This window comes from Osmerus mordax, chromosome 10 (assembly GCF_038355195.1).
Source record: "Osmerus mordax isolate fOsmMor3 chromosome 10, fOsmMor3.pri, whole genome shotgun sequence".
In the NCBI taxonomy this organism is placed as follows: Eukaryota; Metazoa; Chordata; class Actinopteri; order Osmeriformes; family Osmeridae; genus Osmerus; species Osmerus mordax.
In genome coordinates this window covers 15,763,148-15,782,668 of record NC_090059.1, presented here as the reverse complement: position 1 = coordinate 15,782,668, position 19,521 = coordinate 15,763,148, and the positions used below count along the sequence as shown (strand labels likewise).

The window sequence follows — 19,521 nt, the reverse complement described above, 5'->3', positions numbered from 1 at the left end:
TTGAGTCCGACTGCGCTACTTTAATTCCTTTTTAATTGGAGATTAAAAATCCAACATGTCGGAGTGCATCTTGATACAGAAGCTCTTTAGGTGATGTAATATGTATGATGATGCGATTCCAAATGGCCCCAGCGCAGCAACGTTATATAACCCGAGGCAGAGAGCTGGGATAAGAAAATATATTGTGAATTAGAAAGCTTTAGATGCCTTTTCAGGACCATGGACAGATCCTTTCAGTAAAGGCTCCAACTGTACAGTAGAAAACTTTAAATTTAAGTTTCCACAAAGCTTTATTGTATTATAATCCAATGTATTTACCTATCAGTTGACCAAGGCTATAGGAAAATGACAGTACCGTTGACACCTGCATTGTTGAGGTGCTCAACTCAATAATATGTTCGTCAATGCAGTTTTTCTGGTTAGTTTGGACTCTATCAGGCTCATTGACACACTCAGTTGATCATCATGATGACAGTAATGTCTAAACGAAATGATGAAGTGTACCAAGAACCAGTGCCACCACAGACCAAAGCCACCTGAATAATGCAGACAACCTCTCAGATTTGCCTTTCTGAAAGGAGCCCACAATACTACAATGCTATGGGACTATGTAGCATTCCTGCTAGATGTCCTCAGTCTAATCCAACATGCATCCTCCAGGACCGTCCTACTCCATCAGCTGTTTGTGATGTGAGTGATCGAGATCGAGAGCTTGATGATGCTTCCTCCAGCTGGTTGGCAGACACACAGACGTACATTACAGGACTGCTGCATCAGCCAACGTGGTTTCTGGCACCAAAATATCTGGACCAACTTCACAGGAATAATGAGAAGCACTGGAGAGATGTCAGTCAAATTCATGTGATGTTGCTGGTTTGTTCTCTACCTGACAAAAAATATATCTATTTTTCTTGTTGTTGTTCCAGATATCTTTGGATGTACAAGTAATTTATTTCTTACGCCGTAAGATTATTTTTATTGTTTTTTCCTGGTTGCTTGCTACGTATATTTATTTAAGTTTTATTTTTAAGGTCAAATTTAAGTCTGACTAAAGACAAAAGTTGGATTTTGAGGGGAGTGTGGGGTAGCCTTGATGTTGTGGTATGGGCATGGAGGCAAAAATACTTTGAAATTTCACAAATCACTGGTACTCAAACCCATGCGCATGCGTTAGAATACACACACACCGACAAACTGAGACACACACACACAGACAAACGCACGTTGGTTCGGAATGTTTGTATTGAACACTTACTGTGAGTGGATGTTTGTGTTTTAGTTCCTCAGAGCCTAGGGTGTGTATCTCTGACCTTTTCAAAAAAAAATCTGGAAGATAAATAGGTGTGGAGGAACATAAAAGGTAATGTATTCATTAAAGCTGTGATGAGCGCAACTGTCTACATCATCTGACATCCAATCTGATTCTAGCTTTCCTCAGAGGGGGATAATCTGTTTGTAGGCATACATGCTTATGTGTGTGTGATAATGACATGCACTTTCCTGAAGGGAGAAATCCCTTCATCAAAGATGTCTCATGTGATATCAAAGGTTTAAACATGTTTCTTTTAGGCTTCCCTTCAAATCATTCTTGTGTATTAAATAGTAAATGGTATATTTCGCGCACTATGAAGCAGAATGTTTTTGTTCTGGGTCTCACAAATCTATGCCAACTCTTGTTTTTCCTAAATTATCCATCCGTTCAACCAATCAAAGTCAGTCAATATCCCCAGCATGAATCTTTTGGTTTCACAGTCCAGAGATGACAGTAATTGCATCAATTTCTGTCTGAACTGTCAAACTTTTAAATCCATTTTTTAAATATCAGGTTCTGAACCTTGAAATGGTACTGTAAAACAACAGAGACATAATAAATTTTGGTCAACTCTGGTTAAAGTTATTTGAACTCAGAATATATGTTCCACACACTGTAAATTAATTGCTTAAAAGTTGTTTCTGCTTAGTGTGAGATTAAGACATATCATGGTAATCTCAATTATCTTTAAATCAATAAAACGCATATCACTTAATCTCGCACACTGCCCTCTGTCCAGAGTTCAGTTCTAAAACTCTAGAAAGTCCTTGTGCTGGGAGCCACTTCAAATTTCCTGTATATCGGTTGTTTGTGTAGGTGTGCAGACACACAGCCTGGAAAATGTTTCTACATCAGGATGTGTTTTCATCAGTGTCAGCCTGAACAGGGAGGTTCATCACTCGGTGTGCTCAGGATAGGGCTTGTTATTCTCCTGGAGAAGATGTGAGGCACACTGCCTAATTAGAACACAACTCCTGGAGAGAGGACCTCCGAGGCCTGGCCGTCTCTCGTTTTTAATCAGTCCTCTACCTACGGTCTCTACTCCTTACAAACAGGGGGAGAAAACTGGCTTTCACCAATCTGACAAATTAATACAACAACAAGGCAATGGCTATGAACAGCTGTTTCTAATTTGGAGGTTGTGTGCTGAACTTCAGAGAACCGAGGCATATCAGAGATGTCTTTTATTGTCTGGTATTTCTCAGATTGTCTTCTCTTCGGAAGACTTGAGAAAAGGTTGCAAGTCACCAGCCAATCTGTAGTGCAGATTTGAGGACTGAAATAGATGTGCTGTACTGTATGTTTGCTGGTAGGCTAAAAGTAATCCAGAGATGGCAAATGTACACACATCTTTCACTCAGGTAGAAGTACAGAAACTCATGTTTTAAAAGACTTCGGTAAAAGTTGAAGTATTAACTACACTTTTTCACTCAAGTTGAAGTAAAGAAGTATGGGCTCTGTCATATACTCAAGTAAAAAGTAACCATTACTACTACCTTTTTTATTGTAACGCTGGTAACTGGACCTTATGTCATATTAATACATTAGAAAATATAATACAAGAATATCTAGTACAGAGCAGAGCAGTGTAATATGTATGTGAAATGACCTACTGTTGTGTTTCATTATTTTAATGATGATAGCAATCAATTTATCTCAGGCCAGGAGCAGACCAAGAGTGCAGATTCATCTTTTTTATTTTTCATCTTCATGTCGAGTTAAAATAGCAGCCGGTCCTTCTTTACTTCCTATATGCTGAAATCCATTTCACTGTGATCCCTCTTGCTCTCTGTTTCTGCTTCTCTCTCTCTCTCTCTCTCTCTCTCTCTCTCTCTCTCTCTCTCTCTCTCTCTCTCTCTCTCTCTCTCTCTCTCTCTCTCACACACACACACACACACACACACACACACACACACACACGCACACACACACATACACACTCATTTACAGACACAATCTCTACAGGGCTTTTCAGGTTTGGTTTATGGTGAAGGGCAGGTAGTAGGAGAATGTATCTCTTGTGTCATTAGGTTCTGGGGACGGTGCCACTCCTGTCAGCCCTTCATGTTAATATGGTTCTACAGCCACTAGCGAGGTTACCACTGGGACATCCTGTCGCCCCTGCAGCAGGAAACCTCAAATGTAGCTGAACCTGGAACAGCATGTCTACCTCCTCTAAGCTGCAGTTTTACCTGCTATTGGTGTCCCGCTCATACCAAAGAACAATCACGTCCTTGGGAATCTCAAATGGAGTTTACTTAAGAGTGCTTGATGAGGTTAATGCACTGTCTTGATTCATCAACTATACAACACTGCATGATTATAATCGGTAGGGGTGTAGAACAGAATGTGATTACAGTAATAAGTACTGAACTGAAAGAGCATGAAAACTAAAGGACTTTCTCCACCTTCACAGGCCAGCTTGAGGATATATATTCTCTTTGAATGAAAACCATGCTTGTTGAATACCCATCGACTCACTCAGTGCACACTTCTCCATAATATATCTAAAATATGTGGGCAGATTTATGCTTTGCCTGGATCCTGTGTGTGCTATGATGACTTGCTAGCTAAAATGAAATTGAAGAGATAAGTGTGCCAAACCATGAGAGATGTCAATGTACTGTTGGCATAAAACAAATAAATTGCACTTTAATATATTAGTTTAAGGTTCAAGTTTTTTACTTTAGCTTTCATCACAACAGAGTAGGATTTTGTTGTGGAATTGTTGGGGCTATTGGAGGGACATTTAGTTTCCAGACAAAGCCGAGTGTCACTACGAATTTGAGAAAACGTACTGTAGAAACACTAAACCTCAGTCATTCAATTGAAACCTAAAGTAGATTAACAGTTACTGCAAAACAAATTATAGACTATCCTTGCTAATATTGGGGCTGTTGACGTATAAAAGCTGTTCGTGTTTTTTGGATTGTTGGTAGGTATCTTTATCACAATTCCCTGGTTTCCCTACCTTTGCACAATTTCCTTACTGAGAGGAAACATACATACTGTACTTTCTGGTCCATAAATTCAGAGAGACAGAGAAAGAGAGGAAAGACAGACGAGAGAGGAGAGAAGAGAAAGCGTGGGGAGAGAAAAAGGGCCTTGACCCGCAGGCAATCTCAGGAGAGGCTTCCTCTGCCACAGGTCTAATCAGACAGTAGCTGATGTGTGTTCGGGGGAATCTCTACGCTCCAGCCCAGAGGCCTAATTAGGACCCATGTGTACCACACCGAGAGCTGCCTCTAACCGTGCCTGTTGGATAGGAGCTCACCTGTGTGTCCTCAACAGGCCCTAGAAATGATCTTCAGAGGGTGGAGCATGACAGGAGGAGCAGAGGAGGCAGTAACCCCTTCCCTCCCCCCCCCCTGCCTCCGCCAAACCAGGAGGTCCGCTAGGTTTAATGAATGTTCGGAAAGACAGGGAGACAGAGAGAAAGGAAAAAAATGAGACAGTTAGACAGATGGCGATGAGAGAGATCGTTAGAGATAGTGGGAGAGAGAGAGTACATGTGGTTTTTGCACCACATAATAAATTCTGTGTTGGCAATGTATATTTCAAAGCTGGAGTTCTGTACAGTCACAAGTAGGTCTGCATAGGAAAAGTTCTTCCGGGGAATTTTAATGAGAAGAGCCTTTATTTGCAGTTTGACTGTTAAATAACAGTGTCAAAGCTCAGAGGTACAGTGAGTGGATGACACAGGAGAACTGGCGTCCTATATTTCACTGGACAGAAATCCTGTTTTAAATTCCTCCTCTTCTTAATGACGAAGGAAGAACACCTAGGTCTGTAAAGGAATGAGAATCCCATCGTTTCAGTTTCTTACAGTTTCTTACAGTTTTTTTTTACAGAATCTGTCTATAAGATTTCATCATGAGCAGAGTAGATTTTCCTGTTATCAGTACTTTGCTTCACTATTTATTTTTTACCTTCATTCCTTACATTTTTTACACAAATATCTGTACTTTCTACTTCTTAAATTTTCAAACCAGGCTTGTTACTTTAGTTTTAACCTGTATTTGGTGGCATGATCAATATTGGACTTTGTCTTGATATTTCACTGTTACTACATCAATTGAATGAGGTTTTATCACTCAGAAGAAATGTGTGAATGTGCAAACTACTCTGCATGCTCTCTCCTGAGACTTACCAACTATTTCATGGGCAGTGTCTCCTCAGACTGGCTTCCCATGGAAAAATACAGACAGCTATGACGAGCCGTTTTGTCACTGCAGTTCTATCATTGAGTGAGTCCCAGGCACAGCCTTAGAAAGCCCACTTGGTACATTCCTACTGAAATCCGAACTTTTTCAATGCAATCATGTCACTAGTCGGCACAAAATCTATCTGACAACCTGCCACAACTAGACGTTCTCTCCTTTGTCTTTGAGAATGGGCCGGAATTCTGCACCCCACGGATATATTCCGTCTCCAATCAAAACATCTAAGTAGCTTGCCAAAATCCTTGCCCATCGTCGAGCAGTAACTGATAAGGATGGAGGATGTGATACAATAACATTTTCATTATCACATGCAGAGAAGTTGTCCATACAAATGCAATCTTTATTTTTCTGTGGGGAGACCCAGACTGGTTTTCTCCCAACACTGATGGTCGACTGAGCTAGATTTATGATAGAAAGCGTTCAATAAGATTACACAAGAACAAAAATTTATATATCTTGGCTCTATCTTTAGAAAGACAAAAGACTACAGGGAGGAAAACACCTAAATTAGAGAAGTCTGAGAACATCTATACCTAGCCATTTAAAGTAAAGCCATTAAGTGAAGACATTTATTAGAAGTACCTTGACTGTTAGCAGGTGGCTTTTAGTGCATTTATCTCATCTTTCTTCATCTTATGGATGGTGAGTTTTCAGTGGATGGGTTTACCTCTCCAGACAGGAGTGGGATCATGTGAGCTGTTGTGTGTTTATTAACCAAGACAATCGATTCCTGACATCATGATAGTAAACAACAGTTCAGTATTACACTTTTTCTGTTACAGATTGTTATCATTTTTAAACATGTGTGAACTGTACCTGGTTAATGACAAAACTAGGTCATGGCGATTCACAAATCGATCGAAAGGTCTTAATCAGTCATAAGTGCATATATTGCTGTTTGAAAGTTTTGCTGTTGCAGAATGCTGGTGCTCACATATATTGTAGCCAGTAACATAATGAAGATGATTGGAGTGCTAATACTATGTCTATGTATTTGAAAAAAAGGGTGACATCACATGCTAATTAGTTTTTAAAGCAAAGCGTGTCACAGGCCAACTCTTCTTCCTTATTGCAAACTACAAACTTGTGTGAAACAAATCCTGTCCAGATTTTCTAACATATAAACCTCATGCACATCCAAGAATCCTTTGAAAAAGTGCTTGCATTCCTGGAAGACACCTCGTCTCTCCTTATGCATCCTCTATCAAAAACTCTCTAGTCCCACTTAAAATCGTGACCCACCATTTCATAAAATTTGTCGTTGTGGGGCCTATAGAACTCTCTTAGCTGCTCGATGGCGTCCGGGTCTATCTGAACGTGAGTCCTGCCCTTGGACTTGCCCAGGCAGCGAGGCGAGCTGCTGCTCTCAGGCTTCTTGAGGCAGGGGAAACCCTTGGTCCTGTTGAAGTAGAAGTGCTTGTCTGTGACGATACGCTTCAGCCCCAGGAAGTCCTGCACACGGGCTAGCTCCCCAGCCGGGTCCGCGATCAGCCGCTCCCCGTTAACGAAGTGGATCTGAGCCAGGGGGAAGTAACGCAGCCAGTTCTCCAGGTGCAGAGCGTAGAGGCCGATCCGGATGGCGTTCCAGGAGGTGTCCACCAGGCCCAGGCTCTGGTTCCGGAAGGCTAGCTCCTGGAAGCTCGGAAGGTCGGGCGTTTTGGACAATGTCTGGGTGTAGTCAGATATCGCTCGGGTGACGGGGTCACGCACCACGACGATCAGCTTGGTGTCCCGGGCCATGGTAGAGATCCGGCGGGGCGTTTCTCTGGTAACGAAGTAGCTAGGCGTCTTCTCCATGGTGATCTGGCTGTCAAGCGTCCGTGGCATTAAGCCCCTGGATAGAGGAGAGAATACAGACACAGACAAGGAAGTAACATGAATGTGACCCAGTGGCAGTTCTACATGGGGGCCTCCAGGCGCCAGTGCCCCTGTAAAAATGTCCCTGCCCCCCCCCCCCCTGAAAAAAAAATCAGGGGTCCATGCCCACCTTTTGCAGCATAGTACTACTGTTTTTAATTGTACATTTTTGATTGCCCTAACTCATTGTTTCAATTGAAATTCTTTATGTACAAAATAAATGCTTGTATGATTTTAATGTAAAGCAAAATTATAGTATTTAATATTTAAATATCATTTGTTTCCGTTTTTTATGTGCCCCTCTGATTTAACACTGGCCCTACCTTGCCCCCCCCTCCCCCCGCCAGTAAAATGTGTCTAGAACCGCCACTGATGTGACCGCAGCAATATGCAGATTCCACCATCACTTGTGGAAAAACACAGGTAGTTGAAATTGACGTTTAGCGATCAGTAATGTAAGAATGTGCATACTGAATCAATCATACGGGGTGTAATTGCCAATTAAATATGTTCTATTATAAGATTATGTTGATTTGGTTACCTCCTTAGTTTGTATACATGCTCCTTGAGGGAAACATAGATATGGTGACAGTTTCCAGGTTCCCAATAATAATGAAGGCAATCAAAAGGCAGCGGGGGCACAGCAGGCTGCGTCTCAGGAGAATTGGCCGGGATGCGTCTTTCATGTTTCACTGGCCAAGTCCCAAGTTTAAGAGTAATAAATCACTAACAGAATGGAGATCCGATGGAGGACAGTGGCTCTGGGTCATTTCTGGGCCAAATAAGTAGGCCACCATAGTTTTAGGAACAGAAAGATGTTTTCTAACATTTTACAGCTGACTACTAGAAAACAACAACATGGGAATATTATGGAATAAACTGTATTAGTAGTTTTTATGTATTTTATGTTTTTAAGTTGGGTATTGCTCCGTTTGGAAGAGACTGGCATGGCTAAACCATGTATTGGCCCATGTATTGGCCCATATGTACGTAATTAACGTACATTAATTAAAACTAACAGGTCTTACAAATTGTGGGATAAGGAGGGCTTATCCAGAAAGTGTCGTTTTTGCAGGTTTATACTGTTACCTGTACCAGTCTAAGCCACGGTCATAATTTCTGTCGAAAAAATGTGTCTCGGTTCCGACTGCCCTCACATCTGGGTGGATTCTTATGAATTCCAAGACAGCCCTTGTCCCGCCCTTCTTTACGCCGACTATGATGGCTTTGGGAAGCTTTTTATTCCCAAACTTCACCGTACCCAAATTGTTCCATGAACTATCAACTGTGTTATTCCGGAGTGTGTTGCGAATATATCCTTGGCCGTGTGATATATCATTCCGTATCGCATCCAATGACGAAGTGCAAGCTAGAGATTTTCTAAGTTTTTTGCCACCATCGCTCCTGACGCGAAGACAGTTCTGCGTTGGATCACTTTCCTTTAGCATGACCATTTCAGATGAGAAGAGAAGACAGTATAGTAAATATGACAGGGAAAGAGAGAGAGAGAACAAGCAAATACACGTCCGTATGAGTTTAGATGAAAACGGCACAACTCTGTGTAAAATAAGCATGTCTCCATGAGAGAAGATGGTTCATGTTTTTAGTTGATTTATTACTTGGCAACTGCGTTCTCGTTTGATATCTTCATTAATCTTGAGCAATTACACATTCGTTTTTCATGCCACCGTTTAGGCTACAGTGAACAGTAGAATATAATCCAAACTGTAGCAAACCGCATTTGGTGTCCGCTATAAGGTATTCCACTCGATTCCTCCCCGAAAAAAGCTCGTGGTTTTCAATATGTTTTGCTACTTTCCATTAAAGCAAGCCCTGAAATAATGTTAACATGAGACAAAAGTACTGTAATCCATATTGGTATCAAATCAGCATATCAACAATGTAATACTATATGCTAAAACTCGCAACAACAACAAAAAAACAACAACTTGAACCTATTCCTGCACTCGTTGTGCACGAGCTGGCTAGGACGGACGCACTCTCGCTGGATCTCCTCGAGACTGCATGTCAAATGAAAGAGCATGGAGAAAAATTCAGATGTGCCCCTGACGTCAGTTACTATAGGCACTTTTTTTAATTTATTGCCACGCACATTGTTAAGCAAACGATAACCATATTACGACTGATTACACATTTTAAGGTAACGCAGAAGCCGCAAATGTAGTTTATGTTGGTGCGTTTGGCCAAATTATTGATACAATTAAGCAGAAACAGTGTGAAGCACATGTTGGTGTATGGATGCTGAACAGTTTAGAGCTACTTCTGTTACCGTGAGGCTGAGATAACGTTGGATGTCTACAGGTCATGGAGGGGGGTTGGGGGGGCAAAAAGGGGTACAGATCCGCGACCCACGACCCACACCCTCAGTAGTTTGTCGGCTGGGTTGAGAATGGATCATCGAAACAAATGCTGACAAACCAGACAAGGAAAGCAAAGGAAACGTTGAGCGTGTTGAGCGCTTAACCCTGACATACAGGGAGGCGGAAAAATCCAGGTGTCACACTGCGCTCCCTTGAGTGTCCGCACCTAATCTCATGGCGCTCTGATTAAAGAATGATTTATTGGGCTGGTCGGACAGCCCCGCTCAACAATCCGTTTCCTGAATGAGTTTTCACCCATAGAAGAGGGCGGGTATTGGGCTAAATCAAACCTGCGGGTACGACTGGACTGTGTCTGTGTGTGGTTATAGAGAGAAATATAATTAAATGTTATCATCGCACTAGCTGTTGTGACACCTGTAGGCCTACAGATGAATGAAGAACACAGTCAATCGCGGGGCAAGCCGGTATCCGATTAGTCTAAGCAAAACCTGATCGGACACTCACAAAATGTAATGTAAAATCATATTGGCCTATACTTAAAATTACTTTTCTGTACTTGGCTATACAATGGGAAATAAGTACTTAAACTCTCATGACAGACCTCTCTTGACAACATAAATTATGTTGAGGAACAGAGATAAAGCAACAACAACAAAACAGACAGCTTTGCCATCAGGATTCTCTCTCTCTCTCTCTCTCTCTCTCTCTCTCTCTCTCTCTCTCTCTCTCTCTCTCTCTCTCTCTCTCTCTCTCTCTCTCTCTCTCTCTCTCTCTCTCTCTCTCTCTCTCTCTCTCTGTCCGTCCGTCCGTCCGTCCGTCCGTCCGTCCGTCCGTCCGTCTCTGTCTCTGTCTGTCTCTTTCTTTGTATGCTCAAGAACCGTGCTACCATCTAGTGGTTGAATTCCTCAAGATTCACCCTTACACACATTGACCTAACACTGCATTGGCCTACACCAATCGGCTCGCTACTGACAAGATGTGACGTAAGAGGTGTTGTTTCAGAAGTGAAAATGAAAGTAAGGCGCTAATCTATTGACGGTAAATTGTGGAGAGAACACAAAAACGCAAAGGTAAGGATTATGCATCAAAAAGGCTCTTTTCAAATATGCCAAACCAACAACGAGTGAGGAATATAAACTATTGTAAGGTGGTCTCATGAATGTAATAGTAACAATCAATGTCTTACGGTGAAAAAAGGCTTATGAAAGCAGATTTACATTACTGTACAATTTTGTAACAGATAGACATATGAACCTCTAAAAGCAAAGACATTATTATCAGTCATACAGTCTTGTGTAAACCAGCTTCACAAACAATATAATCGATGAATAAAACGTAATTTTCTAAGTTATTCAAATGTGTTTTAGTATAGTTTAGTATCCAGGGGAAAAAACATTTAAAGATCCTATCTACCTAAAATATGTGTCAAAACCAGCCTCATGCTGCATGGGGGCTTAATTTTTAGATGAATCAAAGATAAAAACCCCTCTAGGCACCTGTACTTTGGAAGGAGCGCAGGCTCGTGACACAGCAGCGCCCCTCAATCCACATCAGCGCACACAGCAGCTACGGAGAGCCGGAGGAACTCTGCCGCTGTGTCATTCCGCACCCTTTTACTAGAACATGAAAGTGAAAGCGTGGTTCTCCAGTCATTATTAACGACACACATTTGTTGAGGCAGTTACGTAACATAAACATGCTTGTATGTCAGATGTGATATGCTATGATAGGATATATTTACATTTAGACATTTACATTTAGTCATTTAGCAGACGCTCTTATCCAGAGCGACTTACAGTAAGTATTGGTTTGTATTGGTTCTTATGAATAGTAGGTATTGTATAGGTATGTGAATATTGCAATCTGAACAGGAGAACGTGAGGATGTTGTAGGTAGGAGGGTAGCTATTTGTACATATACAAACATTTCTAAGCGTAAGGACAGTAGAGTTTCTGAGAATAAGAAATAGTCTCTTTGATAAAAGTAGCCCCATATGAATATTCTGGAAAAATCCCACACCCACAACTTTCAACCAGAAGGGGCATGCTGTGTTTCTGTAATAGATTACAAGGCGATGTGGTAATAACGCATTTCTTACTCACACAGTGAAAAAATTGCTAGTTTCTGGCAAAGAATTGGTAAGTTGCACATTTGCAGTACAACACCTGTACAAACGTCAGTGTTTTAGGAACTTAGTGTTGCACGCACTAATAAGGTTATTACGTAACTACAAATGTATTATTATTACTCCTTTGAATAAAATGAAACTATCTTTTTACAGGGAAGCCAAACATGAAGACATGCTATACTTTAGCAACAGGCAACACTTTGAGTTGTTATGATGACATAATGCAAAAGCTAACTGAAGAAACTCAAGGGAGCTCACCACAGGACTGTGATATCATCATAGCTTTCTGTCCCATTGTCAGTCGTGTTGGGTCCAACATTCAAGATGCCTTTTGTAAGATCCCTGAAGGTAACTAATTTATATCATTCCAAACATCATCAATATTGTCCCTTTATATCCATAGGATCACTTGATTTAGACAATTGAGATCAGGTTGTTGAGATCTTTTTGTTTTACCAGCAGAAGAGGAATACTAAACGCTCTTATTACTATGTTTTATCTTTCTTCCATCTCTTGTCTGCAGGTAAACCTGTCATCCTGGTGGTGCTGCACCACACCTTCGACCCAGACTATACTATACCTGACACCAGCAGACATGTGACCAGAAAGGATGTCATCCTCACAGTGGACTGTCTGTTCCACGACAGTAAGGGAGGACTACTGCAATGTTCTCACAACAAAGAAGCGGTCAAAGAAATGATCAAGAAGGTAAATATAAATACAAGTTTGAATGATGAAAACTTTACCCTTTACAGTTTATTTATTCAGTTTGACTCAATATCGTTCGACATCTGGTAGTGATGTAGATAAATCTCCAAAGTGCTTATCAATACCTGAAATCTGTTCTCTTGCAGCTGACATCACCGCTTTCAGGTAAAAAACAAACAAATTACACATTATTTTCTCTTTCTAGTCTGGAAATTCGGTTTATGGCTAGGGTGGTTAGGTATTACGCTTGTGTGGTTAGGGTCAGGGTAATTCCATCAGAATGCCACAGTAAGTGACAACATCTTCTCTATTGAAATGAATGAATCAAATAATACTGTACCTGTGATTTTAGGTTCCATGAAAAGACACTCTTCAGGTGAGTTATTCGATTTATTTAATTTTGCTTTAACTAAAACTTGCTATGCGTGAATGGTTCTGAATCACACAAGTTGAGTACTAAGCTTTTCCTTTTTATAGTATGTTGATGTCACTTTTTACTATAGTTTGACTTTTTAAACCTGCGAATCAACATGCAGGATGTCACAGTTCTTTGTCCATGGTCTTCACTTATTTTATCCATTCATTATTTTTAAAGGCATGAGTTGGCCTCCTAAACTCAATCTATTTATTTCATGTTTATTTCAGTACTTTGTAATGTTTTATGTTGAAAAGTCATGTACTGTATGCATGTATGTATGTATGTATGTATGTATGTATGTATGTATGTATGTATGTATGTATGTATGTATGTAGGTAGGTAGGTAGGTAGGTAAGTAGGTACTGTAGGTGGGTAGGTAATGAGGACAGCTGAACACACTATCCCTGTTAATTCATGTTTACTCTCTTGTCAGGCTGAAAGCTAATTTAAAACCCAAAACAACACATTGTTTTGTGTATGTACATAGATGACTGGAGGAATGTGATTGAACTATTGACTTGATCAGTTCAACAGTAGCCTAATTGATAAATGTCTCTCCAGGGGAGAAGTATAGCAGTGAATCCAACCTGATGAAGGGAGACCCCACTCTGAGGAGCATACATGAACGACTTCCCAAGATCAGATCCTTAATAGAAAATGCCATGAAAGGCATAAACGGTGTATTTTATCAAGATACAAAAAAAATACTGGAAAATTGTAAGAGAGAGGTGGATGCTCTAATAACAGACTTGCAGGATAACCTAATAAAGAACTCAGAGCTAGAAGAAATGAAGCAACAAATGAAAGAGAGGAACGAACAACTGAAGGGCCTCCAGGATGAACTATTGAAGGTGAATGAAAGACCAAACAAAATTAAATGCGAGGAATGTCAAGTGGTGAAATATCCATCAACAAATGATAAATTTGGTGAGTAGAAAGATTCTTTGTATACTTTACATATATACGTATGTGTATAAAGTTTGTGCTTGGAAACAGGAAACTTAACACTATTTATTGTAACACTCATATTGAGAGCTGTAAGATGGCCTCCTGGCCCAAAGGCTAATGCTTTGTAGACATATTTGTGGATATCTCTTACAGTAGATAGAAGTTGCTGTAGTCCAATTACGGCGTTACAAGTGCTGTATGAAGGGGTAGATGATGTCCCCTACAAGTTCATCATAGATATCTCTCAAACATATATGCCTATCTAATTAGATAGATTAGGCTGACTAAAGGGTTTGAATTGATCTCAGTTGGCTGAGTACTTACAGAATTATACCTCCCAGTTTACCTCTGTCATTTCAGTACAACACCTGAAGGATCTGACGAAAGACCTTCAAAAAAGTGAGGCCTCTGCCAAGGACAATGGTGAGTTCTCTAAAGGATGAAATATCCATGACATATCACATATATTTGTTCCGACCAACTAATCACTTTAACTCTGTCAAAACTATGAGTAGTGTTTACTGTTACCGTATTTCTCATAACAGCACAGCAACTGACTCATCTAAAAAACAAGACAGACAGATTGGTGTATGAGTATTCGGTCCGGGGTCATGATGAGGAGGAGAGACAGGTAGAGAACGCTGCCAGTGAGGTGGAGAAGACATGGCTGGAGCCTCAGGGGGAGAACCAGGAGAAGAAGAACAAGCAGCCTCAGGGGGAGAACCAGGAGAAGAAGAACAAGCAGCCTCAGGGGGAGAACCAGGAGAAGAAGAACAAGCATCCTCAGGGGGAGAACCAGGAGAAGAAGAACAAGCAGCCTCCGGGTGAGAACCAGGAGCAGAGCAAGCAGTCTGACTAACGGCTGACTAACAGGAGAAGAAGAACAGAACCAGGAGAAGAAGAACAAGAATAAGGAAGAGAGACAAGTGGAGAACGCTGCCAGTAAGCCCTCGGCCTCAACCTCAGCCCGAGCCTCGACCTCAACCGCACCTCCAGCCCCAACCTCAATCTCACCTCCCCAACCTTGACCCCTGGCCAACTTTGATGAGGTGTGACTTCCTCAGAGAGACGTTCCTTCCTCCTTGGCTTATTTTGTGTCAATTTACTGTAATTCCAGTTTAAAGAAAGAAGAAAATTCAAGACAAGAATTAGGTGTTCTGTTTCTCCTCTTTTCATTTATCGTATGATGTTATGTAGTGCAGATTTAAACATGATTTTCCTTCTTTTCTTTATTAAATATATAATTATCAGAATCAGAATGGGTTTTAATCGCCATGAAAGTTTGCACAGACAAGGAATTTGCTTTGGCAGGAAGGTGCATACATTAAACATATAGGAATCTTCAAAAAGTAAATATGAAGTCTAACTATACTAAGGGGACATGAAGTAGCTATACTAAGTGGATTTAGAATTGAAATAAAATATACAATAAAATATTATATTATATCATAGCACAGTATCCTCTATTTTTTCATCGTTTTATTCTACATTGAATGATCTCATAAAAGTTTGAAGTACACGAAGTTATTAAGATCCATGTTCAGTCTCACTCTCCCACTACCTTGGGAACTGTATAGGAAGGAAAGCTCCGCCTCTCACTACGGAGAGGGAGGAGCTTCCTCCGCTGCCGATTGGTTCATTTCCACCCTTTACTAGAACATGAAAGTGAAAGTGTGTTCAATAATACTGGTGAAGACTCATTTTTGTTAAAGCAGTGATGCTGATTTAATGATTGTACATCTGGTATTATATGCTGTATGACACCGTGTATTGAGTTTGTTTCCGGATATCTTGCGTTTGGTAGGCTACCTGTCTTATTTGCCGTTTATTGAAGTTGACAACGTTGGAAGCGCTGAAGGTAAGTGTCGGTCTCCATAAGCATTTACATTTAATCATTGTAAAAAAAAGCATTTCGAAGATTTAGGACTGAATAAATAAAGTTGTTTGTTCTTTTCAGATAAAAAATACAAATTGTGCCTATTATTGTTGCATCATGATAAATGTTCTACCAAGTTTTCTGATAAAATGAAAATGAATGATTCCAAAGGTCGACAAGTCACAGGGAAATGTAATGATTGTAACATTTGCTTTGACAGTAGACGTAGCTATACAGTACAAAGTTATTTTTGAAACACAACATTAATTTGCATGTCTGATGTGTACAGTTTGCAGTACACTACACACATACTGTACACATAAATCCAGCAAGTAAGTCATTTTCAGTATAAAGTGTAAATGTTTTACAGGGAAGCTAGACATGGAGAAGTTCTACGCATTGGTAACAGGCAACACTTTGGATTCTCATGAGGACATAATCAGACATGTAAATAACAGCGGTTTAACTAAAGTGACGTCGCCACAGGAGAGTGATGTCATCATAGCTTTCTGTCCCATTGTCAGTCATGTTGGGACTGATATTGAAGATGCCCTTAGAAAGATCCCTGAAGGTATTCACAATACACAAAGCAACATAAATATTCCAGATCATGACTGTGGATTGTACAATTGTCATCATAAAGTAACTAAGGGTTTGCTTAAAAAAAAGGCAATTTCAGATATTACTCAATTTACAATGTTGATGTTTATCATCTCTCTCTTGATTCCAAGCATAGGCGTAGGTCTATGGACACACAGTAAAGACATGTTCCTACCAATGTAAACACACCATAGAAACGTCCCCAATAATAACTAGCAGCAGAGCGTGGGGTAGTGTTGGCATGTAGCTTGAAAAGGAAATATTTGTCTCCACGAACGTTCAAACCAACTCTACTCTGCAGGTAAACCTGTCATCCTGGTGGTGCTGCACCACACCTTCGACCCAGACTATACTATACCTGACACCAGCAGACATGTGACCAGAAAGGATGTCATCCTCACAGTGGACTGTCTGTTCCACGACAGTAAGGGAGGACTACTGCAATGTTCTCACAACAATGAAGCGGTCAAAGAAATGATCAAGAAGGTAAATATAAATACAAGTTTTAATGATGAAAACTTTACCCTTTACAGTTTATTTATTCAGTTTGACTCAATATCGTTCGACATCTGGTAGTGATGTAGATAAATCTCCAAAGTGCTTATCAATACCTGAAATCTGTTCTCTTGCAGCTGACATCACCGTATTCAGGTAAAAAACAAACAAATTACACATTATTTTCTCTTTCTAGTCTGGAAATTTGGTTTATGGCTAGGGTGGTTAGGTATTACGCTTGTGTGGTTAGGGTCAGGGTAATTCCATCAGAATGCCACAGTAAGTGACAACATCTTCTCTATTGAAATGAATGAATCAAATAATACTGTACCTGTGATTTTAGTCACAGTTCTTTGTCCATGGTCTTCACTTATTTTATCCATTCATTATTTTTAAAGGCATGAGTTGGCCTCCTAAACTCAATCTATTTATTTCATGTTTATTTCAGTACTTTGTAATGTTTTATGTTGAAAAGTCATGTACTGTATGCATGTATGTATGTATGTATGTCTGTATGTATGTATGTAGGTAGGTAGGTAAGTAGGTATTGTAGGTGGGTAGGTAATGAGGACAGCTGAACACACTATCCCTGTTAATTCATGTTTACTCTCTTGTCAGGCTGAAAGCTAATTTAAAACCCAAAACAACACATTGTTTTGTGTATGTACATAGATGACTGGAGGAATGTGATTGAACTATTGACTTGATCAGTTCAACAGTAGCCTAATTGATAAATGTCTCTCCAGGGGAGAAGTATAGCAGTGAATCCAACCTGATGAAGGGAGACCCCACTCTGAGGAGCATACATGAACGACTTCCCAAGATCAGATCCTTAATAGAAAATGCCATGAAAGGCATAAACGGTGTATTTTATCAAGATACAAAAAAAATACTGGAAAATTGTAAGAGAGAGATGGATGCTCTAATAACAGACGTGCAGGATCATAACCTAATAAAGAACTCGGAGCTAGAAGAAATGAAGCAACAAATGAAAGAGAGGAACGAACAACTGAAGGGCCTCCAGGATGAACTATTGAAGGTGAATGAAAGACCAAACAAAATTAAATGCGAGGAATGTCAAGTGGTGAAATATCCATCAACAAATGATAAATTTGGTGAGTAGAAAGATTCTTTGTATACTTTACATATATACGTATGTGTATAAAGTTTGTGCTTGGAAACAGGAAACTTAACACTATTTATTGTAACACTCATATTGAGAGCTGTAAGATGGCCTCCTGGCCCAAAGGCTAATGCTTTGTAGACATATTTGTGGATATCTCTTACAGTAGATAGAAGTTGCTGTAGTCCAATTACGGCGTTACAAGTGCTGTATGAAGGGGTAGATGATGTCCCCTACAAGTTCATCATAGATATCTCTCAAACATATATGCCTATCTAATTAGATAGATTAGGCTGACTAAAGGGTTTGAATTGATCTCAGTTGGCTGAGTACTTACAGAATTATACCTCCCAGTTTACCTCTGTCATTTCAGTACAACACCTGAAGGATCTGACGAAAGACCTTCAAAAAAGTGAGGCCTCTGCCAAGGACAATGGTGAGTTCTCTAAAGGATGAAATATCCATGACATATCACATATATTTGTTCCGACCAACTAATCACTTTAACTCTGTCAAAACTATGAGTAGTGTTTACTGTTACCGTATTTCTCATAACAGCACAGCAACTGACTGATCTAAAAAACAAAGACAGATTGGTGTATGAGTATTTGGTCCGGGGTCATGATGAGGAGGACAGACAGGTAGAGAACGCTGCCAGTGAGGTGGAGAAGACATGGCTGGAGCCTCAGAGGGAGAACCAGGAGAAGAAGAACAAGCAGCCTCAGGGGGAGAACCAGGAGAAGAAGAACAAGCAGCCTCAGGGGGAGAACCAGGAGAAGAAGAACAATCAGCCTCCGGGTGAGAACCAGGAGCAGAGCAAGCAGTCTGACTAACGGCTGACTAACAGGAGAAGAAGAACAGAACCAGGAGAAGAAGAACAAGAATAAGGAAGAGAGACAAGTGGAGAACGCTGCCAGTAAGCCCTCGGCCTCAACCTCAGCCCGAGCCTCGACCTCAACCGCACCTCCAGCCCCAACCTCAATCTCACCTCCCCAACCTTGACCCCTGGCCAACTTTGATGAGGTGTGACTTCCTCAGAGAGACGTTCCTTCCTCCTTGGCTTATTTTGTGTCAATTTACTGTAATTCCAGTTTAAAGAAAGAAGAAAATTCAAGACAAGAATTAGGTGTTCTGTTTCTCCTCTTTTCATTTATCGTATGATGTTATGTAGTGCAGATTTAAACATGATTTTCCTTCTTTTCTTTATTAAATATATAATTATCAGAATCAGAATGGGTTTTAATCGCCATGAAAGTTTGCACAGACAAGGAATTTGCTTTGGCAGGAAGGTGCATACATTAAACATATAGGAATCTTCAAAAAGTAAATATGAAGTCTAACTATACTAAGGGGACATGAAGTAGCTATACTAAGTGGATTTAGAATTGAAATAAAATATACAATAAAATATTATATTATATCATAGCACAGTATCCTCTATTTTTTCATCGTTTTATTCTACATTGAATGATCTCATAAAAGTTTGAAGTA

The 19,521-nt window shown here is 40.3% G+C and overlaps 3 protein-coding genes across 4 annotated transcripts; 2 read left to right on the top strand and 1 right to left on the bottom strand.

Moving 5' to 3' along the window:
• Positions 1 to 6,750: 6,750 nt before the first annotated feature.
• Positions 6,751 to 8,966, bottom strand: LOC136950863 (heparan sulfate glucosamine 3-O-sulfotransferase 2-like). Its single transcript, XM_067245365.1, has 2 exons — positions 8,482 to 8,966; positions 6,751 to 7,369 (listed from the first exon to the last, which is right to left on the bottom strand). Exons 1-2 carry the CDS (start codon positions 8,964 to 8,966, stop codon positions 6,751 to 6,753), a joined length of 1,104 nt encoding a protein of 367 aa, XP_067101466.1.
• A 1,805-nt stretch (positions 8,967 to 10,771) lies between these two features.
• Positions 10,772 to 15,353, top strand: LOC136950861 (putative uncharacterized protein DDB_G0287113). Its single transcript, XM_067245362.1, has 9 exons — positions 10,772 to 10,804; positions 11,841 to 11,872; positions 12,016 to 12,210; positions 12,386 to 12,570; positions 12,717 to 12,735; positions 12,923 to 12,946; positions 13,550 to 13,915; positions 14,297 to 14,359; positions 14,482 to 15,353. Exons 3-9 carry the CDS (start codon positions 12,027 to 12,029, stop codon positions 14,793 to 14,795), a joined length of 1,155 nt encoding a protein of 384 aa, XP_067101463.1. The 5' UTR covers positions 10,772 to 10,804; positions 11,841 to 11,872; positions 12,016 to 12,026; the 3' UTR covers positions 14,796 to 15,353.
• Positions 15,354 to 15,612: 259 nt separating this feature from the next.
• Positions 15,613 to 19,421, top strand: LOC136950862 (myosin heavy chain, clone 203-like). 2 transcript variants are annotated; one of them, XM_067245363.1, is made up of 7 exons: positions 15,613 to 15,794; positions 16,183 to 16,383; positions 16,714 to 16,898; positions 17,045 to 17,063; positions 17,654 to 18,022; positions 18,404 to 18,466; positions 18,589 to 19,421. In XM_067245363.1, the coding sequence occupies exons 2-7, from the start codon at positions 16,194 to 16,196 to the stop codon at positions 18,861 to 18,863; spliced, it is 1,101 nt and encodes a 366-aa protein (XP_067101464.1). In that variant the 5' UTR covers positions 15,613 to 15,794; positions 16,183 to 16,193; the 3' UTR covers positions 18,864 to 19,421. The 2 variants fall into 2 exon arrangements, with proteins under 2 accessions (XP_067101464.1, XP_067101465.1); XM_067245364.1 differs by lacking the exon at positions 17,654 to 18,022.
• The last annotated feature ends 100 nt before the right edge of the window (positions 19,422 to 19,521 follow it).

Excerpts from the sequence above, each read along its gene's own strand:
- LOC136950863 (XM_067245365.1), bottom strand. The coding sequence starts at position 8,966 with ATGCTTATTTTACACAGAGTTGTGCCGTTTTCATCTAAACTCATACGG. Across the intron at positions 7,370-8,481 it reads CGTGGCTTAGACTGGTACAG|GGGCTTAATGCCACGGACGC; the intron begins GTAACAGTATAA and ends TCCTCTATCCAG.
- LOC136950861 (XM_067245362.1), top strand. The coding sequence starts at position 12,027 with ATGAAGACATGCTATACTTTAGCAACAGGCAACACTTTGAGTTGTTAT. Across the intron at positions 12,947-13,549 it reads CATGAAAAGACACTCTTCAG|GGGAGAAGTATAGCAGTGAA; the intron begins GTGAGTTATTCG and ends ATGTCTCTCCAG. Across the intron at positions 14,360-14,481 it reads GGCCTCTGCCAAGGACAATG|CACAGCAACTGACTCATCTA; the intron begins GTGAGTTCTCTA and ends TTCTCATAACAG.
- LOC136950862 (XM_067245363.1), top strand. The coding sequence starts at position 16,194 with ATGGAGAAGTTCTACGCATTGGTAACAGGCAACACTTTGGATTCTCAT. Across the intron at positions 18,023-18,403 it reads ATCAACAAATGATAAATTTG|TACAACACCTGAAGGATCTG; the intron begins GTGAGTAGAAAG and ends CTGTCATTTCAG. Across the intron at positions 18,467-18,588 it reads GGCCTCTGCCAAGGACAATG|CACAGCAACTGACTGATCTA; the intron begins GTGAGTTCTCTA and ends TTCTCATAACAG.